The 19,572-nt window shown below is 34.8% G+C and overlaps 1 protein-coding gene across 10 annotated transcripts in view; it reads left to right on the forward strand.

Annotated features, from left to right (window-relative positions):
• The window catches only part of NPY5R (neuropeptide Y receptor Y5), a 164,598-nt gene extending 152,181 nt beyond the window's left edge, over positions 1-12,417 (forward strand). For 7 of the 10 annotated variants that reach the window (XM_051965191.1, XM_051965194.1, XM_051965196.1 and 4 more), the window contains one exon: positions 9,254-12,417. In XM_051965191.1, coding sequence (XP_051821151.1) covers positions 9,254-11,479 — 2,226 coding nt within the window. In that variant the 3' untranslated portion in view covers positions 11,480-12,417. Of the gene's footprint in view, positions 1-5,925; positions 6,089-9,253 lie in introns of those variants that run through there. The other 3 variants (XM_051965199.1, XM_051965198.1, XM_051965200.1) reach the window with 2 other exon arrangements.
• Positions 12,418-19,572: the final 7,155 nt, after the last annotated feature.

Raw genomic sequence — 19,572 nt, forward strand, 5'->3', positions numbered from 1 at the left:
GTATTAATGTGTGGCAAAAATGCCCCCACCCCAATAATTGTGACACTTTTTGGTGATCATAGGATTGTGATATAGAAGACTGTAAAAAAAAAAATCAGCATGACTTTTTCCCATATTGATTTTTAAATTGTAATTTTCAGGAGGAACAAGTCATGGGGTAAATTTAAGGGGGAAAAAAAACCCTTTAGATATTTCTAAATTACAAGAGCAAATAAAAAATTTGCTGTTTTCCATTATGATAGTTCCCCTTGTTTAAAATTCCAATTTACAAGAAGATGGACTTTAAGACCACAAACTTTCATGAAAAGATTAATGAAAGGACTTTCATGAAAAAAAAATCATAAATTAAACAAAGTTCTTATTGAACAAAAACACAGATTCAAAAAATTGATTATTTGGGTGGGGCTAATCAGGGAAGTCTTCCAGGAAGAGGTAAAATTGTTGAATATGTGGTATTCTAGTTTCTCTATCTTTTGGGACAGATAATCCCCAGGATCTAAGTATACTCCTTCCAAAACAGGAAGAACTTGATATGAGTCTTTTTTGGTACTATAATTGCTTTATTTAGAGCATTCACCAAAAATGTATTAAGCACTTATGTTCAAAGTGCCTAGCTATGTGTTTTGCATACAAAGGTGAAATATCATGGCACCTCCTGTCAAAGAGCTGACAGTCTATTAGGGGTCATGAAGAAGTACAAAAAAGGTAATATAAAATAAAATGTGAAGTGATTAACAGATCAATCAAAAAACAAAGAAGATGATATGAGAAGTTTCAAAAGTTCATATCCAATTGGGATAATCATGGAAAGCTTAAGAAATGGGGAAAAAAAATATTGACCTTGGGGTCAGGAGACTTGTCCCAGATACTAGCTGTGTGACCCTGGACAAGTTATGTCAGCTCTTGGTTCCTTAAGTTGTTTATCCTTAAAATGAAAATAGTCCTTGATAAAATATCAAGCTTATGGAGTCAAGAGAAAAGAGCTTTGTAAAACCTAAAGTATTGTGCAAATATGAGCTATAATTGTAATTCTGCATATATTATGCCAAAGTAATCTTGAATAAGCCATTTTGTACTTTGTATCTCAATTTCCTCATTTGTAAAATGAAGGAGTTTGTCTAGATTTTCTTTACGATTGCTTCTAAGTCTAGAATCTATGACCCAGAGTGATAACAATAATTGATTTTATATATACATATATTAAATATGTATACATATATATTATATGTCACTATATTATTGTGATAAGGAAGTTATTAGTGACTTCAAAGAGAGCAATTGGTTCTGTGATACCAAGTTATTGTCTGTAATGAGTTAATAGAGCTTGAAAAATCCTTGATTTTAACTGGAGAGATTGATTTATAATTTGGAATAGTCTAATTCTATCTCCCATTATTAATAAAAAAATTCTAGGTACTAATTGATATAAAAGGAATCAATTTGATTTAATAGCAATATTAATTTAATATTAGCTCTTTTCAATTGACATTGAGGATTCTTAATATGGATGTAAGAAATTGGTTTTTAAAAATATTTTGGTAACTGTATTTTAGTAGAATTGGTTATGTTTATAATTCTATGGGTTTAATTTTATGCATTTAAAAACACTCTGAGAAGTGATCCACAGACTTCAATAAACTACAATGGAGTCTCTGATTAAAAAAAAAAAAAAAAAAAAAAAAAAAAGCTTAACCCCCTCCCTCCCTCCATATTGAAAACTTTATCATGGGTTTCTTGCCAGTGTCCTGTGAATTTTAAAATTTGTTAACTTAAGGAATAGTTTTCCAATTGAATTTGGCTCTTTGGTGATTAGGCTGATTCTGTTTGTATGGAGAGATAGATAAATATATATATAGACGTAGATGTATATAAATGTATGCACAGACATACATTTGTTTTTATATTTCTTCAATTATTCCATAAGCATTTGCTATGTGACAGGTATTATGTTGGAAGTGGGTTTACAAATTCAAAACTGAGATGATCTCTTTGATCAATGTGTTTTCCTTTTATAAGGGCAGATATTCTTAAATTAAAGTCATTGAACTTGGTTTTTAAAAATATTTTGATAATTGTATTTCAATATGATTGGTTTCCTTTGTAATCCTATGTATTTTATTTTGTGCACTTAAAAATATTATTCTGATAAGGAGATCATAGGCTTCACCAAACTGATAAAAACATCCATGAAACACAAAATCTTTGAATAACCCCTCTACTAAAGGGGATACAATAGGTTTCCAATACCTAAATGCACCCAAACTGTATAGCAATGGGCGTGAGTGAGTCAGCATTAATGTTGATAGTGATTCAGGATATTATGCTCACTCTAATTCTTTAAAAAACTGATTTCCGAGGTGTGCACCCTATGACCTCTGAGCAGATTACCACTCCTTTTGACTTTAGTAGGTATTGTAAGTTGTTGTGGCCTGAGAAATTCATCACCCTACGTCCTTCCTGCTGATGAGCCTCTTCCAAGTTAGCTAGATTGGTTGTCGGACAAGAGCCATACAATTCTTTTCATACTGGAAGCCTTTGGGGCTTACAAAGACTTTTTCTTTTTAACTTATGTTCTACTGGCACAATCTTTAGAAGTCCATTACACCTCTAGCACACAATGAGACCCTAAAACAATATTTTAGTGAAAAATATTCATCATTCCCCATTTAAAAAAAGTAAATGGTGCTCCTGCCTCTTCATTTTCCCTTTTTCCTAATATTTGTATTTAAAGGGAAATCTTGGAAAATCTCAAGTATCATATGATTCTAGGATTTAGACTAGAAAGGGACCATCTTTAAGATTGGATTTGTCCAAGGTCATAGCAAAATCAGTTTTTCTACTGATAAAATAAATTCAATGTTTTTGTTTTGCCTACACCATTCCAAATAGAAATAGTAGGCAAGTTATTAAAATAATTATTTTAATATAAAATAAATTATTCCAAATGACAATTTGTGTTGCATTCACTTGTATAAGACACATTTAATTTTTGGATCAGAAGTGGGTCAAAAAAGGGGCAACATAATAGCTTACATTCATATAACATTTCAGGTTTCCTAAAACTCATCAAAGTAAGTAATTCAGATACTATACCTTATAATGTCTTACACATTTTAAAGCATAATGTTAATGTCACATAAAATCTGGTTCAGATCCATAATTATGTTTCAGAAAGCATGTGGTAACATATTGGATCATATACTTTATATTTGAAAATTTTAAATTCTATCATTTGTTTAATAATTGTTTAATTTTCAATATTAACATTTTATTAATGCAGATTTTTAAGGAATACAAAATACTTCCCTTACAATAATTCTGTGATATAGATAGTGTAAGTATTATTATTCCCATTTTACAGATGTGGAAACTGAGGATCAGAGAGGTAAGTGGCTTGTCATAGGTCACACAGCTTATAGATGTCAAATTGGAATTTGTACCTACACCTTCCTTCTCCAAAGTCCACTTTTTTTTTATTACACCATCTTGACAGGGGGAAAAAGAGAAGATGAGTAGCGTAGCCTGACATTTCTAAATTTCTAAAAATAATCTGAATTCTGCAGCTATTTCAGAATAGGTATTTTCAGCCTAGTTTGGGAGAGCTGAGAAACTACAACAATAATCATAGTTTTCATTTGTGAAATGCTTTGTGATTTTCAAAGCACATTGTTACACATTTATCATTTAATCCTTTCAGAAATTCTGTAAAGTAGGAAGAAATGGCTATTATTATGATTATTTTTTAATAAGTGAGTAAACTCAGACAGATTAACTATCAAAATTCCAACCTAGCAAGTGGTACACCTGAGACTACAGTCCAGGTCTTCTGGCTTGGCTTCTTTTTTGCTTTTGAAGTCAGCAAAACTATAATGCTTATTTTTGTGTTTTATAATATATATTTACATACATATTTATGTTTATAGTTTGTCTATTTTTCTCCTCATATTACTAAAATGATTAAATAGACAAATAGCATTCCATTATTCAAATTATTTCATCGAAAACATTGACTATTGAATTTTAGCCCCTTTATATAATAGATAACAGCTATGTTTTACAAACTAAAGCAAAAATTATCTAGAATTCTAAACTGTTAGTAAAGTTAACCATTTCTAGAGAGAAGACATTAAATCTTCTCCTGAATCATATTCATTGATGGTGCTTTAATCCTGTGCTTTAAGCCAAATTGTTTATTATTACAGCCACTTTACATTTTCTCTATCTTTTGACGGCCATTAATGTTTTTCTGTCTATATAAGGAACATCACCAAATCATACAATCAAGCAGTCTCTAAGTCTATCAGCCTCTGCAGAATATTTACCTCATTTTTCTAACCTACCATCTAGATATTAGCTCATTTCTTCAGTGTTTTAAAAGCTAGAAACATAATATACTTTTATTCTAGATAAATAAGAAAAGAGAAATGGAGCAATTATCCTATTAAAAAGAGAATTTAAGTGAAAATTAAACATCAGGAAGATCGTAAATTAGTTCAAGTCTAGAAGGTCAGCTGAATTTTGGAAATGAAGTTTAAAAATTTTTCATATCAGTACTATTTATAAATTCATTGATGACCAATGAGTTATTCCATTAATAGAAACACAGAATGTTTAGAGTTTGATAACATTTTATCAATACAAAGAATTGTATATAATACAAATACATACAAATAACAATAACAAAGAAAACCACTTTTAGGATCATTTCATCTAACCCAAATATTTTACAGATGAGAAAACTGAGGCTCAGAGAGTTTAAGGGAGTAGTATGACTATGTTGCATAGTGAATTCATGGAAGTATACTTCCACAGAAGCAATCCACCTTCCATTTTACAAATGAAATTTTTTTAGAAAAAATTTTATAGAAATAAATAGCATGAGACACATGTGGCATTTCATATTAAGTATAAACACATGTCTAAAGTTGATGTGCAGACTAAAGCCAGATTTATTTAGTCAAAAAATGAAGTATAGAGATAGAAATTATTCAATGAGTTTGATTAGATAATTTTGGACAAATATTCAATTTTCTATTTTGTTAATGACTAGGACTTGAACTATTTCAAAAATCAAATTACCAATCTTTACATTATATTAAACATATGTGGTCCATAGAAAAGAGCTTTTAAAAAATAAGATTTAAGAACTCTTTAGCATTTTAAATTTCTTTTGATATAAGTCATACTTTAAAAAAAAAAACATTTAAAGCAGTGACAATGACATATACTGCTTAGTTTGAAATGGAATCCAAGGAATCTATGAGTTAATTTGTCTCTGACCAGATTGTAATTTACTTCCAGAAAGTTACTCATCATAGAATCAGTAGAAATAATGGTATGTAATTCTACTATTAGAAGTTCCCAAACCAACTTTTCCTAGTCCCCTTCTCTCCAAATGACTTCTCTTATCTTCTATGTGACAATTCGTTACTGGGATTCTGACCATTAGAGAGACTTAGATTAGTTGATTTCACAGAGGCTCATCACAGGAGTGCTGGTCATTAGGAAATGAATTCCTTGGCTACAACTTGATCCAAATTAAAAAAAAAAAATGGTCTCCAGTCTATATAACCTATTTTTTTTTATTCTGCAGTGATGATGGTGGAATAATAGAGAATGAATCGAGTGCTAAGAATCACAATTTTAAACCCTTTTATAAGCATTAATTAATTTTTATACTCTAATTGTGAGATCTTTATCTTAAACCAATGAATTGATGTACTGCTGGAAAACTGAAATACTAATGTTGACATTTTCACTATAAATGAAATCATGAAATGTAAAGAATTTTCAGCTAAATGGAAGATTGATTTACAGGTTTTCTTTGGAGAGGAAAATAAAGGAGTTGGTGGAGTTGGTTTCTTTGTGCATCACAGGCCATAAGCAACACCATTTCATGGGAAACTTGGTCGTCTTGCCTTGCAGTGCTCATGATGAGTGTAAACAAGAACACCGTGAAGATAATTGCATCTCCTGCACCAACATCTGTTGCAGAGGATGAAGAGGTAGAGAAATTCTATGAAGAACTTGACAGGACCCTCCAAACCAAGTCACATATACCTTGATACTTGGTAAAGTCAGTGGGAAGGTAGGCACAAGGGAGGATGGTGGCAAAATAGGCTAGAAAATGTGGTTTAGGGTTAAGAAATTGAAAAATCCAAAGCCCATAGACTGCAAAATGTGAGAATGATTTAAAAATCTGCTACATTTATGCAGTCAAATCACCAACCAATTGGAGTAAAAGCCACAATTAATGCCAAATTAAATTTTGATTGGTGAAGGGATAAAAAGGACAAGAAGACAGTGCATGCAATTTTAATAGCTCTAACTTGATCTATTCCAGCAAGCATTTGGCCCTGAAAAATAGGAAATAGAGGTAAAAATTAGATTTTGATAATAACCATTTCAATTATCAAAGTTTAATTCATCTAACATAGTAACTATAGTGAAGAGACCCTAACTGCCCAGAAATTATCTGAGCCTCTTATTACCAATGTGACTTTGCATAAGTTATCTAAACTTTCTGGAGCTCAGTTTCCTCATTTGTAAAATGAGTGAGTTGGATTAGTTCAACTTCTTTTTAATCTCTAAATCTATGATCCCCTTGCCCTTGCCGAGTGGAGAAACATGGTAGTCATACCAATTTAGCATACAAATTAATTTGAAAAACATTACAAGTTTAAGGCCCAAGGTTATGAGGAGTATCACCTCATATAACAATGAAAAGCAGAGAAAAAGAAAACAAGATTGCAGAAAGCTGGTTATGAGTACCAATTAAGACAGACATCTCAGGAGCATTTATAGATGGATTGGGAAGGACAGCGTCATGTAGAAAAAGAAACTGCTCTATCAGTGTTTCTATAGTAATCTGTTATCACTAACAGTGGGGTCACCATAAGGGAACTCTAAATACATCAGTACTTGAAGGACTATATAAGGAAGGAGAAATGATCTCTAAGAAGATGAATTCAGGAAGAATGAGTGGACCAGATTCAGGTACACATAATACAGATGAAATCTATGCTGGAAGCCAAAGAATTTTGTAGTACTTGGCTCAGTTTTGAAGGTATTTCAGAGGATAGAAAAGAGTAAACAATGAACCCCCCCCCCCCACACACACAAATAGTATTATTACCTCTCCTCCCCAAACAATAGTCAGGAGGACATCAGGAGCTGACCCATATGCCTATTTTTTTCTCTTTCTAAAATCTTTATGAAAATGAATTCATAAAATTATAAAATCTCTAAGACAGAAGTTACCTCAGGAATTATCTAGTCCACAGGTTTTTTAACCTGAGGTCCATGAAGTTGTTTTGTCAAATATTATGATGATTTAAAAAAGTTAGTTTTATATCTTTTGTATGTATTAACCTTTCAACTATTTAAAGATAGCCATTGGGTCTACCTGTCTGTTCTCTCTCTTTCTATGCTATCAATTTGCTCAACATACACAGGTAGTAAGTGGTAGAGTCAGAGTTTGAACTCAGTTCCTCCAATCCAGTGCACCATATGGACAAGAATCATACAGGATAAGAAGGCATGGATAGGTTACGATCTTCACGATTGAAGGGAGTATCCACAATGATGAGATCCTGGATCCACTGAAGTTTCAAAGTAATATGTGCAACACAGAAGTCTATGTCATTTGTTCATGGATATGCAATGTACCAGGGCCTAGGAATGGAGACTATTGGACTAAGAATTTTGTTCTCTTTTTGGATGCATCACTGGCTTGCTTTATAATCTGAGCAAGACCATTTACTTTAGTAGACTCAGAAGTCTCTTCTTTTAATATGTTCTTGCTAGCTATATGTATCAAAATGTGGTAAAAGCAAATCAGTCATTCATTTGTTTGTTCAATGTTTATTGAGTGACTTCAGTGTAAATAACGTGGAGATCCTTGGAGATGGATGCTAGCAAGGTGGTGGTGTTATAAAAAGAGAATTGTCCTTCTCCCCCTAATTCTCATTCATATTGGAATGATATGTTCTATGCAATTTTAGTTCTCCACTTGTCAGGATTATTCATATGAACAATGTATACACAATTCAAGGAATATATATTTAATAATGTACCAGTATTAACTTAATTTGGAATCTTAAAACAGTATTGGAATCTCATATTGATGTTAATTTTGTATCCAGTTTTGTTATGGGCTATTTTTCTTATACCAAGTTCAAATAAAAAGTATAGGAATACAGTTCAGGATTATGCAGAAGTTGTTAAAGGCCTACTAAGGCCTCAGATTTAATTAATTTAGTAATTTTTGACTGATTGAAATTGCTATATAAACAACAAAAAGGCTACTGTATGACAAAACTATTGTTTATGGATCATACTAACATATGATGTGATTATAACTCATCAAGATGGACTGAGTAGACCAGTCACTGAATGGTTTTTGCCATCTTGCTATATGCTTTTCAGGCCTTATTACTGACATAGCCTAAATCTGATAATGTTGATGTTATTGGTATTTTTATGTGATTCCATCCATCCATCCACCCATCCATCCATCCATTTGTTGCACAAGACACTGTTGAGCACTGAGGGAAACAAAGATGAACAAGACTCTGTTCCTATCCTCAAAGTGCTTATTATATTTTAGTAAGGGGTCGAAGACAAGCACATGAAAAAGCTATAATACAATGTAGAATGTGATAAATGCCACATGAGAAACACTAAGTTCGTGGGTTTGATGGAGAGAGATCATATCTGATTTGGGAGAATCACAGAAGGTTTCATGAATTCAGTGTAACAAGCATTTGTTAAGCATCAATTGTGTGCAAGGAAGTGACATCTGAGCTAGGTCCTGATTTAAATAGATATCTACTGATTTTGCTAAAAATTAATTTATCTATCTGGGACCTATAAATATTGGTTCTGTTGGTCAATGAACTATCTTAATGAATGCCTGAAACATCTTTTTTTTGTGCTATCTTCCTACATATATGCACACACACACAGACTCAGTGTCATTTCCTATGTACTTCAAAAGACAATGGTGTATCCTATAGTGTCACACATTAGAAAAGATGAAAGACTTGAACTTACTATGATTTTTCTTGGCATATGTAGCACTACACTGAGGATGAGTTAAAAGTGGTCAGTGATTTTGCCTGCAAATTTAACAAAGTACTGGCAGGAAAATTGAACTAAAGTGTTTTGTTTCACTCTGTGGATGTAGTTTTATAGTCCCGTAAGCTTTTTCTTTTCCCACCTTACTAATCAGTGTCTTTCTGGTTTCAAGCAGGGCTACGCCATGGATCTAGAACCCGAAGACTATGATAACCGAACTCTCACAAGTGAGAACGGCACCGAGATGGCCACAGCATCCTATGATCCTGATTGGGGTGGTGGTGATAATAAGACTCGCCTCGATGATGTGCAGGTCTTTGTGATTGGGCTTTACTCCACCATAAGTTTGCTTGGGTTCATGGGAAACATGCTTATCCTTATGGCTCTTATGAAAAAGTGCAAACAAAAGACGATTGTAAACTTTTTCATTGGAAACCTGGCCTTCTCTGATATCTTGGTCGTGCTATTTTGTTCACCTTTCACGCTGTCTGCCCTCCTGCTAGACCAGTGGGTGCTCGGTGAACTCATGTGCCGTCTTATGCCTTTTCTCCAATGTACATCGGTGCTGGTTTCAACTTTAATCTTAATCTCAATTGCTATTGTCAGGTACCAAAGGATAAAATATCCCCTTTCCAAAAGTTTGACCATCAGACAAGGCTGTTATTTGGTTGGCCTTTCTTGGGCCATTGGCTTTGTGATTTGTTCCCCTCTTCCCATCTTCTACAGGCTTGTAGAACCCAATGGGAATAATGGTACAAATACCACTGACCCTAAGTATGTGTGCATTGAGAATTGGCCAAAAGAGTCGTATAGAATTGCTTTTTCTCTGTGTTTGCTGGTGGTTCAGTACATACTGCCCTTGATTTGCTTGATTGTGAGTCATACTAGTGTTTGCCGGAGCATTACTTGCAAGATGTCTACTAGGGAGATGAAGAAGAGGCTCGAGGAGAAGGAGAAGAGGGAGAGGAAGGAGAAGAAGGAGAAGGAGAAGAAGGAGAAGAAGGAGAGGAAGGAACGAGAGAAGAGGGAAAAGAAGGGGAAGAAGGATATGGTTGAGACATTGGAGATGAAGGATATGAGGGAGACCAAAGAGATGATGGGCCGAGACATGAGGGATCCGAGTGACATGGAGGATGACTATGATGATGACTTGGATGATATAGACGACCTAGAAGGCACCATGGACATGAAGGACATAATGGAATTGAGAGAGCTGAAGCGAGAGCTGAGAGAGAGGAGAGATAGGCGAGAGAGGATGGGCAGGAGAGGACGGAGGAAAATGAGAGAAATGCTGGAAGTGAAAGAACTAGAAGACATGGATGACGTCCAACAAGTGATGGACTTGACTGAAATGATTGAGATGAGAGAAATTACCACCCCGAGGAATGTGAGGGATATGAGAGATGTGAAGGATGCAGAGGAAATAGAAGACATGATAGAAACGAGAGAGGTGAGGGATGTGAGAGTCATGGAATATATAGAGGACATGAGTGACACAATGGAAATGAGAGAGATGAGGGACCCGAGAGAGATGAGGGACCCAAGAGAGATGAGGGACATGAGGGACCCGAGAGAGATGAGGGGCAGGAGAGACATGCGGGACCCGAGAGAGATGAGGGATACGAAGGAAAGGAGGGGAAGAAGCTGGAAAAGGGGAAGGAGGGGAAAGAAGGGGATGAGGGAAATGGACATTGAAGAAATTGAAGAGATTGAAGAGTTGGGTTCGATGTATGGGATGTATGAGATGGAGGAGATGGAAGAGATGAATGAGCTGGGTGAGCTGAATGACCCAAATACTGGAGACGATGATTTGGAAGACATGCAAGGTTACGCGGCCAAGAACAGTGGACACCACATTCAGCTCCCCAAGTTCCAAAGATGGAGCTATACACTAAGCCGAAAACACCGCAAATCCAACAAGAAGTCATGCGTCGTACCTGTTTTGCGACATCCTCCTCCTCCTCCCGAGGTACCACCCAAAGAGATCGAAGAAGAAGAAGAAGAAGCAGCAGAACCTGAGAGAACCAAGCTGACCAATGCCAGTAAGATCATACCTGGGGTGCCCATCTGCTTTGTGATTAAACCTGAAGAAAAGCAGCTTGAAGAGCCGGAAATGTTGACCATATCCCGCTCCATCTCGAGGATCAGAAAGCGATCTCGCCGAGTCGTCTATCGTTTAACCATTCTGATAATCGTGTTTGCTGTCAGCTGGATGCCTCTGCATCTTTTCCATGTTGTTACTGATTTTAATGCTGGCCTTCTATCTAATAGGCATTTCCGATTAGTGTATTGTATTTGTCATTTGCTTGGTATGTTGTCTTGTTGCCTTAATCCTGTTCTATATGGGTTCCTTAACAATGGCATAAAAGCAGATTTGATGGCTCTTCTGCGCTGTGCTTAAAATCTGCTATGTTTAGAATCTGCCATTCTAAAGATTGATTAAGGAACAAGCTCCGCTTCTCTAAAATATACATATATATATATATTTATGGCTGCTTTACAACAAATATATTTTATTGCATGCAGATTTATTTATGCAGGAGAAAAAGATGCTCTGGATATGAATTTATTGGTGCCTAATGAGTAAAAGATCATTTATTGACCCGCTATATAATATGACCATTTCATGTAGATATTGTGTGACAGAATCGTGAATGTCAATCAAACTGCAACTTCATTGTAAAATGTTGTCCTATCGTGTATTATTTCATCTGTACCTCACAAGCGCTGAATATTGTCATCATCCCAGGCTTGGAGAAGAAAGAAACCTGCAAAATATTTAATGGACAAAACGTGAATTTATTATTATTGTGATGTTTAAATAAGACTTCTTGTTTGTGTATTTCTTGATGTAACAACTAAAGATTGTGTGTTTTTGTGTCTATTCTGTGAAAATGCATAAACTATTCAACTCTTGCCAGTTGAATCATAGCCAAATGAGACGTCCATTCTTTACGAGATGGTACATTGTCTTGACTGTTAGGGGATATTGTGGAAACTCCTAAAAGGAAAAAAAAATGTTTTCCATCCCTAGAATTGTGCTTTTAAGAGATGGTACATTGTATTGACTGTTTGGGGACATTGTGAAAACTCCTAAAAGGAAAAAAAATTGTTTCCCCCCCTTAGAGTTATGGTTTAAGTGATGGTACATTGTATTGAGAGTTAGGGGACACTTGTGGAAACACCTAAATGGAAAAAAAATGTTTCCCCCCTAGAGTTCTATTTGTGTCAGATGGTTAATTTGACCTTATGTTCTAATGATGTAACCTAAAGATGGACTAAAAAGTCTCTGGCTATATATCTGTACAGAAATATACTATTAAATGTTACTGCAATGAAGGTCATGGTTTCATGTGTGCCTTTTATTCTCCAAAGTCTTAGGACCAACTACAATTTCATACTGAATCAAGTAGTTCAAAGCACTAAACACCTGATATTCAAACATCAAAAGGGATCTGGAACATAAGTTAGCTCAAGCACTTTTTCTTTCTAACCCAATATAAAGAGAGTGATAGGCATATTTCATACTATCTTTAAGTTGTGCATAGGAAAAGTAGATTTTCTTCCTGGAAACATAATATTAGGGTTTTTTTTTTAAGTCAAAAGGACTTCCTTTGGTCCATGTTATCTACTACTCCAGCAAATTTCATTGCCTTTGAAAAAAATGATACTGGTCACTTTCAGAAAACCCTAAAGCAGGTAATTTCATAGAGAATGACAGATAAGTTCCACCAGACTAGCAAAATTGAGTGGTCCAGAGGTCTAAAACTTTTTAATATCAGAAATTCACTTGACTTCTATAACCAGTAATATTTAAAGAATTTTAAATATCCAAATATTAATGAGAAGAGTGTAATAGAGATCTTAAATAACTCTGGGAATATTTAGATGTCTTTCCCAACTCTTTTAAGTCAAATGAACTAAACAGTTAAAGTCAGCTAAAGAAGGAATTTTCGTACAATTTTGTACAAAATGGTTGTTTACTCAGACCCAGTTATTCAAGGGTTATTGTTTGTGCTTTTTCCTTTCTATTCTTTCTTGCACCCACTTTTATTTTTGTTCCTCCAAATCTTCATGGAGAATTTATAGGAGGAATATGTAAAAGTGAAATTCAAACAGTCAACTTTATTCCTTTTGAAAAACTCTTAGCTGATTTATTAGGTATGAAGATCTAAATATTAGATAAATTGAAGTTTGAAGATTATTTACATTTTCATGATGAAATACAATAAACACTTCATATGCCAGGTACTGTGATAAGCACTAAGATACAAAGTAGGATAAAAGATAATCCCTATTTTCAAGGAATTTATAATCTAAAAGGGGAAATAACATACAAAAAGAAGTTTAAAAGAGGAGGGGGGCTTGAGAGTTTGATAGAAACCCACAGATGAATGTGAAGTAATGAGATACCTGTCCTTGGCAGCCTCCTTAAGAAAAGTATATGAGAAGAACTGCCCAATCTTTCTAGCTACTACTCTTTCAATAAGAAGTAGAGAGGGGTCCCATGACATGTCAAGGGTAAGGGGGGTACTGAGGAGTTGATGAAATCTTATAGAAAGACAGCTATAACATAGACAATTAAAATATTTAATATCTAAAGAAGGGAACCAGTGCATCCACTTCATTACTTCCCACCTGATATCCTGAATTTCCCCAGTCTCTAGAAACTTATTATCTATGCTATAACTGTGTCCTATAATTGTAGATCATCAAGAACTGGATGAAAAAATACATAAGTCCAGAAAAAGGCCTTACAGTGATCAAGGGAGTTGGGTAGTCTTCATGGGAAGAAAGGCTGAAAGCTCAAACTCTTAAAACTCTACAATATGGGGAATCACAGGGAGAAAGAATAACTAGAAATCATTTCATCTGCATTGTACTGGGGATTTTAATAGACTGCAAACCTTGTATGAGACAAAAGTGTGACAGAAAAGTTAAGAAAGTATGCATCCTAATCTAGACTCCATTAAAAGAAGCAAGAAGAAGGAAGAGATAATCCTGTTTTACTCTGCCCTGGTTAGATCATATCTGAATAAAATCATATTTTGTTCAGTACAAGACACCATATTTTAGAAAGAACATGAGTAAGTTGGAAAGAATTTAAATGAGGGTAACCAGGAGAATAAAGGGCCACAAGTTCCCGTCACATAAAGATTGGTCAAAAAAAACTTGGGATGTTTAAAATAGAAAGAGAAAGACTGCAGAGAAACTAGTTATCTTCAAATATTTGGAGGACTGTGATGTTGAACGTTATTTACATCTATATTGTTTGTCCCTCACAGGAAAGAATAAATGCAATTAGCGAAGATTTCACAGAAGTAGATTTAAGTTTTGATGTAAGAGAAAATTTCCAAATAATTAGTTACAAAAAGAAAAATGAGTTCAGTTGGGAGAGTTGGAAAGTAATGAGTTTCCTTTTATCAGAGGTCTACATAAAAAGCTGATGGATATGTTTGAGAGCTCTTGGTTGGACTAGATGTTCTCTTAGGTCCCTTTCCAATTCTTAGATTCTGTGATTCTGTGAAGTATTACTTTATAGACTCATTATTGAGTTTATAAAGACAGATTGCTAAAACACAAAAGTTTAATAACAAGTGGTAGAATAATTTCAGGTTATTAAGGAAAACGATCAAGATTCAGTCTTAACTTTTCAGAATCAACATCATAGATAAATTACAAGGGAATTCTGGAAAGCAATGTTCAAACTTATTTAACCAAAAGATAAATTCTTACATTTATTTTTTGGCACCACTCATTATCAGAGGCAACACTTGGAGCAACCACCAAACTTTCTCTGATTCTTAGAGAGCTTCCTCTCTCCCAATTCCATGGGAGACAACTCTTCATGTCATCCAAGGACTTGATGTAGGTTTGCCTAATCAGATCATGGTTTAGTCCTCATTCTACTTCAAGTAAAACTGTAGTCCTGGTCCTATCCCTGCGCTATTTCAATTAATAAAACGTCCAAAGACATTATTGTATTTAACTTTTCAATTCCATATGCAAAGGAAATAAAAACATATTAACACACTGAATGCAAGCATCTCCTCTCAACCAAAGTGATCTTCAAAACAAGTTCATCTTCCCTTTCTGCAAGTAAGGCAAAATATGCAGGAGCTCCAATTATTCTTCCCAGCTCCTCTGATAGGGAGAAATGTCAGCCACATTGAGGATTTTCTCATTTTGGCAAGGTTTCCCAGCAAGTCATTGTCCAGCTTGGGGCAGTGACTTGGAAACTTTCTGTTTTTGTTTCTCTCTCTTTGTATCTTTCTGTGTCTTTCTGTGTAGCTTTCTGTCTTTTTCTCTGTGTATGTCTCTCTGTCTCTGTCTTTGTCTTCTGTCTTCTGTTTTTATCTCTGTCTTTTTTGATAAATAGAAGTGAACAGATTCTTTATGAAGAATTCATTTCTGTGCTCAATGCCTACTTACCACTAACCCCCTGAAGGAAAATAACCTAAGCCAAAGCTTCTTAATTTTGTTTTATTGAACCCCTTGGCAATCTGGTGAAATCTATGAAGCTCGTCTCAAAAAAATGTTTTAAAATGTATAATGTAGAATTATTTATTTCAAGGGAAACAAAAAATGTTATTAATTTTTTAAATTCATGGATCTCAGATTAAGGACCTTGATATGAGGCAACGTTTCTGAAAATGAGAAGCTATTTATATATTTAGTGGATTTTCCACATTCATTAGTTGTAGCAGATTTTCCACTTTCATATGCAAAGGATCATAGAATTTCAGAACTTGAAGGGACCGTAGATACCAGATCCAGTGGATATCATTTTTCAGATGAAGAAACTGAGACCTAGATAAGTAAAATGATTGACTCATTATCAGTGTTAGCCAGACTAAGATGTTTAATAATTGCATCTTCTTGAATTCCAATCTTTTAGACTTTCTAGCACACATACTAGCCATTGAGTTGCTAAAAGACCAGTACTAGCTATTCATCATGTCAAGATCAGCATACCAAGACCATCCCTCTCTTTTTACTATTAGGAGACACTCTCCTTTCCAGAGCTAAGTCCCAGCAAGAAAGCTGTTCCTGAATTTGTCATAACAAAAATCATTTGTATGCACTCCAAGAAGGAACAGCCACAGTGAAATCCAGAATTGTTTCAGAAGGTGATCTCTGAGCTTGGATGAGCATCTGTGACATCCATGTTCCAGACATGAAGCATGCTTACATAAAACTCCTCTCATTGTTGCTATTACCCATCATTGTCAGGGCTATAGCTCCCTGCATAGCTACTATTAAGATTTGCCCACACTAACTTGGGTTTCCTACTAGAGGGATTCTTGACACCCGAGTCTAGTTTTCTTCTTCTTCTAATAGAATAAAGGGTTTTTTGTTTGTTTGTTTACAACTACTGTTAGTTCTTTGGTTTTATTTTACTTTTAGACTTTGCTACAGTTTTGATAATTTGCATGAGTTCTCTGTTTTGTTTGTTTGTTTTCAGTTAATAAGTGGTTGCAAAACCTTGCAAATGACTCTTTGGTCATTTGTTGTTAGAGGTGACAAATGTTAACTTTTTTTTTTTTTTAAAGAATTGTCATTTGAGCCAAGATGGTGGAGAGGAGACGCACATCTATTTAATCTCTGTCTTGCTCTCAGAATACTTTACTTCATGACAAGGCCTTGGAATTAGTGCTTGACTGAAAAAACCCACAAATAATTACCAATAGAAGATATCCTCAAAATTCCCCAGAAAAGGTTTGTTTTTGTTCATGGGTGGGGAGAGTTACATAGGGTACAGAATGCAGGCGGCAGTGAGAGTACAGAAGGCAGCTCACACTGAGCAGATTGGAAGGGGGTGGGGTGTAATCTTAGCCATTTCTGCAGGGAGAACTTCACCATAGTGTGGCTACTTTGCCCTGGTGGCAAGCCAGTAAATAAGCAGAGAAGATATAAACACAGGGTGTAAAGACTATAAAAAAAAAAAAAGCTAGGGTCTCTCAGGACTTGGTCACATCTACCTGGAGTGTCTCAGCATGCTCTCAGAGTCTCAGAGCACAGACTCAGCACAGTCATTGCTGTCCTGGTAGTGCCTCACTGCTGCCCCCTGCAGCCTGTAGAGGAAGCTTGGTAATACCATCCACCCCCTCCCCTAACCCTCACAAAAAGCAGACTGCATTTGCTTTTTTGGTTAGTTTGTTTTCTTTGATTCTTCTTTGACAAAATGAGCAAAAAATTAAAACGGGCTCTAACTATTGATAGCTTCTATATGAAGAGAGAGCAGACTTTAAACCCTGAGGAGACTAAAAACAGACCGTCAACAGATGAATCCCCAAAAGGGGATATGATCTGGTCCTCAACACACAAGACTCTCATAGAAGAAATTAAAAAGGCTCTCACAAGAGAGCTAGAAGAAAAATGAGAAAAGGAAAGGGAAGCTTGGCAAGAGTCTGGATAAATCATCCCACTCATCTAAAGATAGAGTGGATAAAGAAATCAAATCCTTGAAAAACAGAATTAGTGAATTGGAAAAAGAAAATAGTTCTCTAAAAAACAAAAATTGGTGAAGTGGAAAAAAATTCCATAGAACAAAACAACTCACTTAAAAACTCAATTGGACAATTAGAAAAAGATATTTTAAAAGTGAGTGAAGAAAATAATTTATTAAAAATGAGAATTGAACAAATAGAATTGAATGACTCGGGGAGACACCAAGAATCAGTCAAGCAAAACCAAAAAAATGAAACAATGGGAAAAAATGTCAAATACCTTTTTGGGAAAACAACAGATCTGGAAAATAGATCTAGAAGAGATAATCTGAGAATTATTGGACTCCCTAAATAATATGATGAAAAAAAAGAGCCTGGACACTATTTTCCAGGAAATTATCAAAGAGAACTGCCCAGCTGTTATAGAAACAGAGGGTAAAATAGATATTGAAAGAATTCATCAATCACCTACTGAAAAGAACCCTAAAATCAAAACTCCAAGAAAGATAGTGGCTAAATTCCAGAACTATCAGACCAAGGAAAAAATATTTCAAGCTGGCAGAAAAAAATCAATTCAAATATAGAGGAGCCATAATAAGGATTGTTCAGGATCTAGCAGCATCCACATTAAAGGACTGAAGGGCCTGGAATCTGATATTCTGAAAGGCTAAGGAACTTGGTACCCAGCCAAAATGAGCATTTTCTTCCAGGAAGAAGATGGACATTCAATGAAATAGGTGAATTTCATCTATTTCTGATGAAAAAACTGGAACTAAACAAAAAGTTTGATCTCCAAATATAGGACTCAAGAGAAACCTAAAAAGATAAAAAGAAATCTTGGGAACTATATTTCTTTTATAAAGATACATAAAAAATACATGTATAATTTATTTTAGAAACTAGAGGTGGAAAGGAAATTGTACCAGAAAAAGGGTAAAGTGGGGATACTACATCTCACAGAGAGGAAAAGGAAACCTATTATATTTGAGAGAAAAAATGTAGGGGGAAGAACATAGTGTGTATCTTACTCTCAGAGAATTGGCTTAAAGAGAAAAATGTTAGATATATTCAATTTATGGTGAAACTTCTCCCACCTTATTGAAAAGTGGGAGGGGAAAAGTGAAAAGGGAAGGAGTAAGCTAAGTAGAAGAGAATATGGAAATTGTGAGGAAAAGGGGTCAGAAAAGGGGAGGAACTCTAATGTGGGGGGAAGGATACTAAAAAGGGAGGGCTGTGAGAAGCAAGTGGTGCTCACAAGTTTAATATTGGGGAGAGGCTTAAGGGGGAAGGAAAGGAGAAAAGGATAAGCAGGGATTAACAAGATGGCAAGTAGTACAAAAATAGTAATTTTAACCATAAATGAGAATGGGGTAAACTCCCCCATAAAGAGGAAGCAGTTACCAGACTGGATTAAAAGCCAGAATCCTACAATATGTTGTTTACAGGAAACACATTTGAAGCAGGGTAATACATACAGAGTAAAGGTAAAAGGTTGGAGCAAAATCTACTATGCTTCAAGTGAAGTCAAAAAAGCAGGGGTTGCCATCCTGATCTCAGATCAAGCAAAAACAAAAATTGATCTAATTAAAAGAGATAAGGAAGGGCACTATATCTTGCTAAAGGGTAGCATAGATTATGAAGTAATATCAATATTAAACATATATGCATCAAGTGGTGTAGTGTCTAAATTTTTAAAAGAGAAATTAATAGAGCTGCAAGAAGACATAGATAGCAAAACTATAATAGTGGGAGATCTCAATCTTGCACTCTCAGAATTAGATAAATCAAACCACAAAATAAATAAGAAAGAAGTCAAAGAGGTAAATAGAATATTAGAAAAGTTAGATATGATAGATCTCTGGAGAAAATGTAATGGAGACAGAAAGGAATACACTTTCTTTTCAGCAGTTCATGGAACCTATACAAAAATTGACCATATATTAGGACATAAAAACCTCAAACTCAAATGCAATAAGGCAGAAATAGTAAATGCATCCTTTTCAGACCACAATGCGATGAAAATTACATTCAATAAAAAACCAGG

This window comes from Antechinus flavipes, chromosome 6 (assembly GCF_016432865.1).
Source record: "Antechinus flavipes isolate AdamAnt ecotype Samford, QLD, Australia chromosome 6, AdamAnt_v2, whole genome shotgun sequence".
NCBI classification, from domain to species: Eukaryota; Metazoa; Chordata; class Mammalia; order Dasyuromorphia; family Dasyuridae; genus Antechinus; species Antechinus flavipes.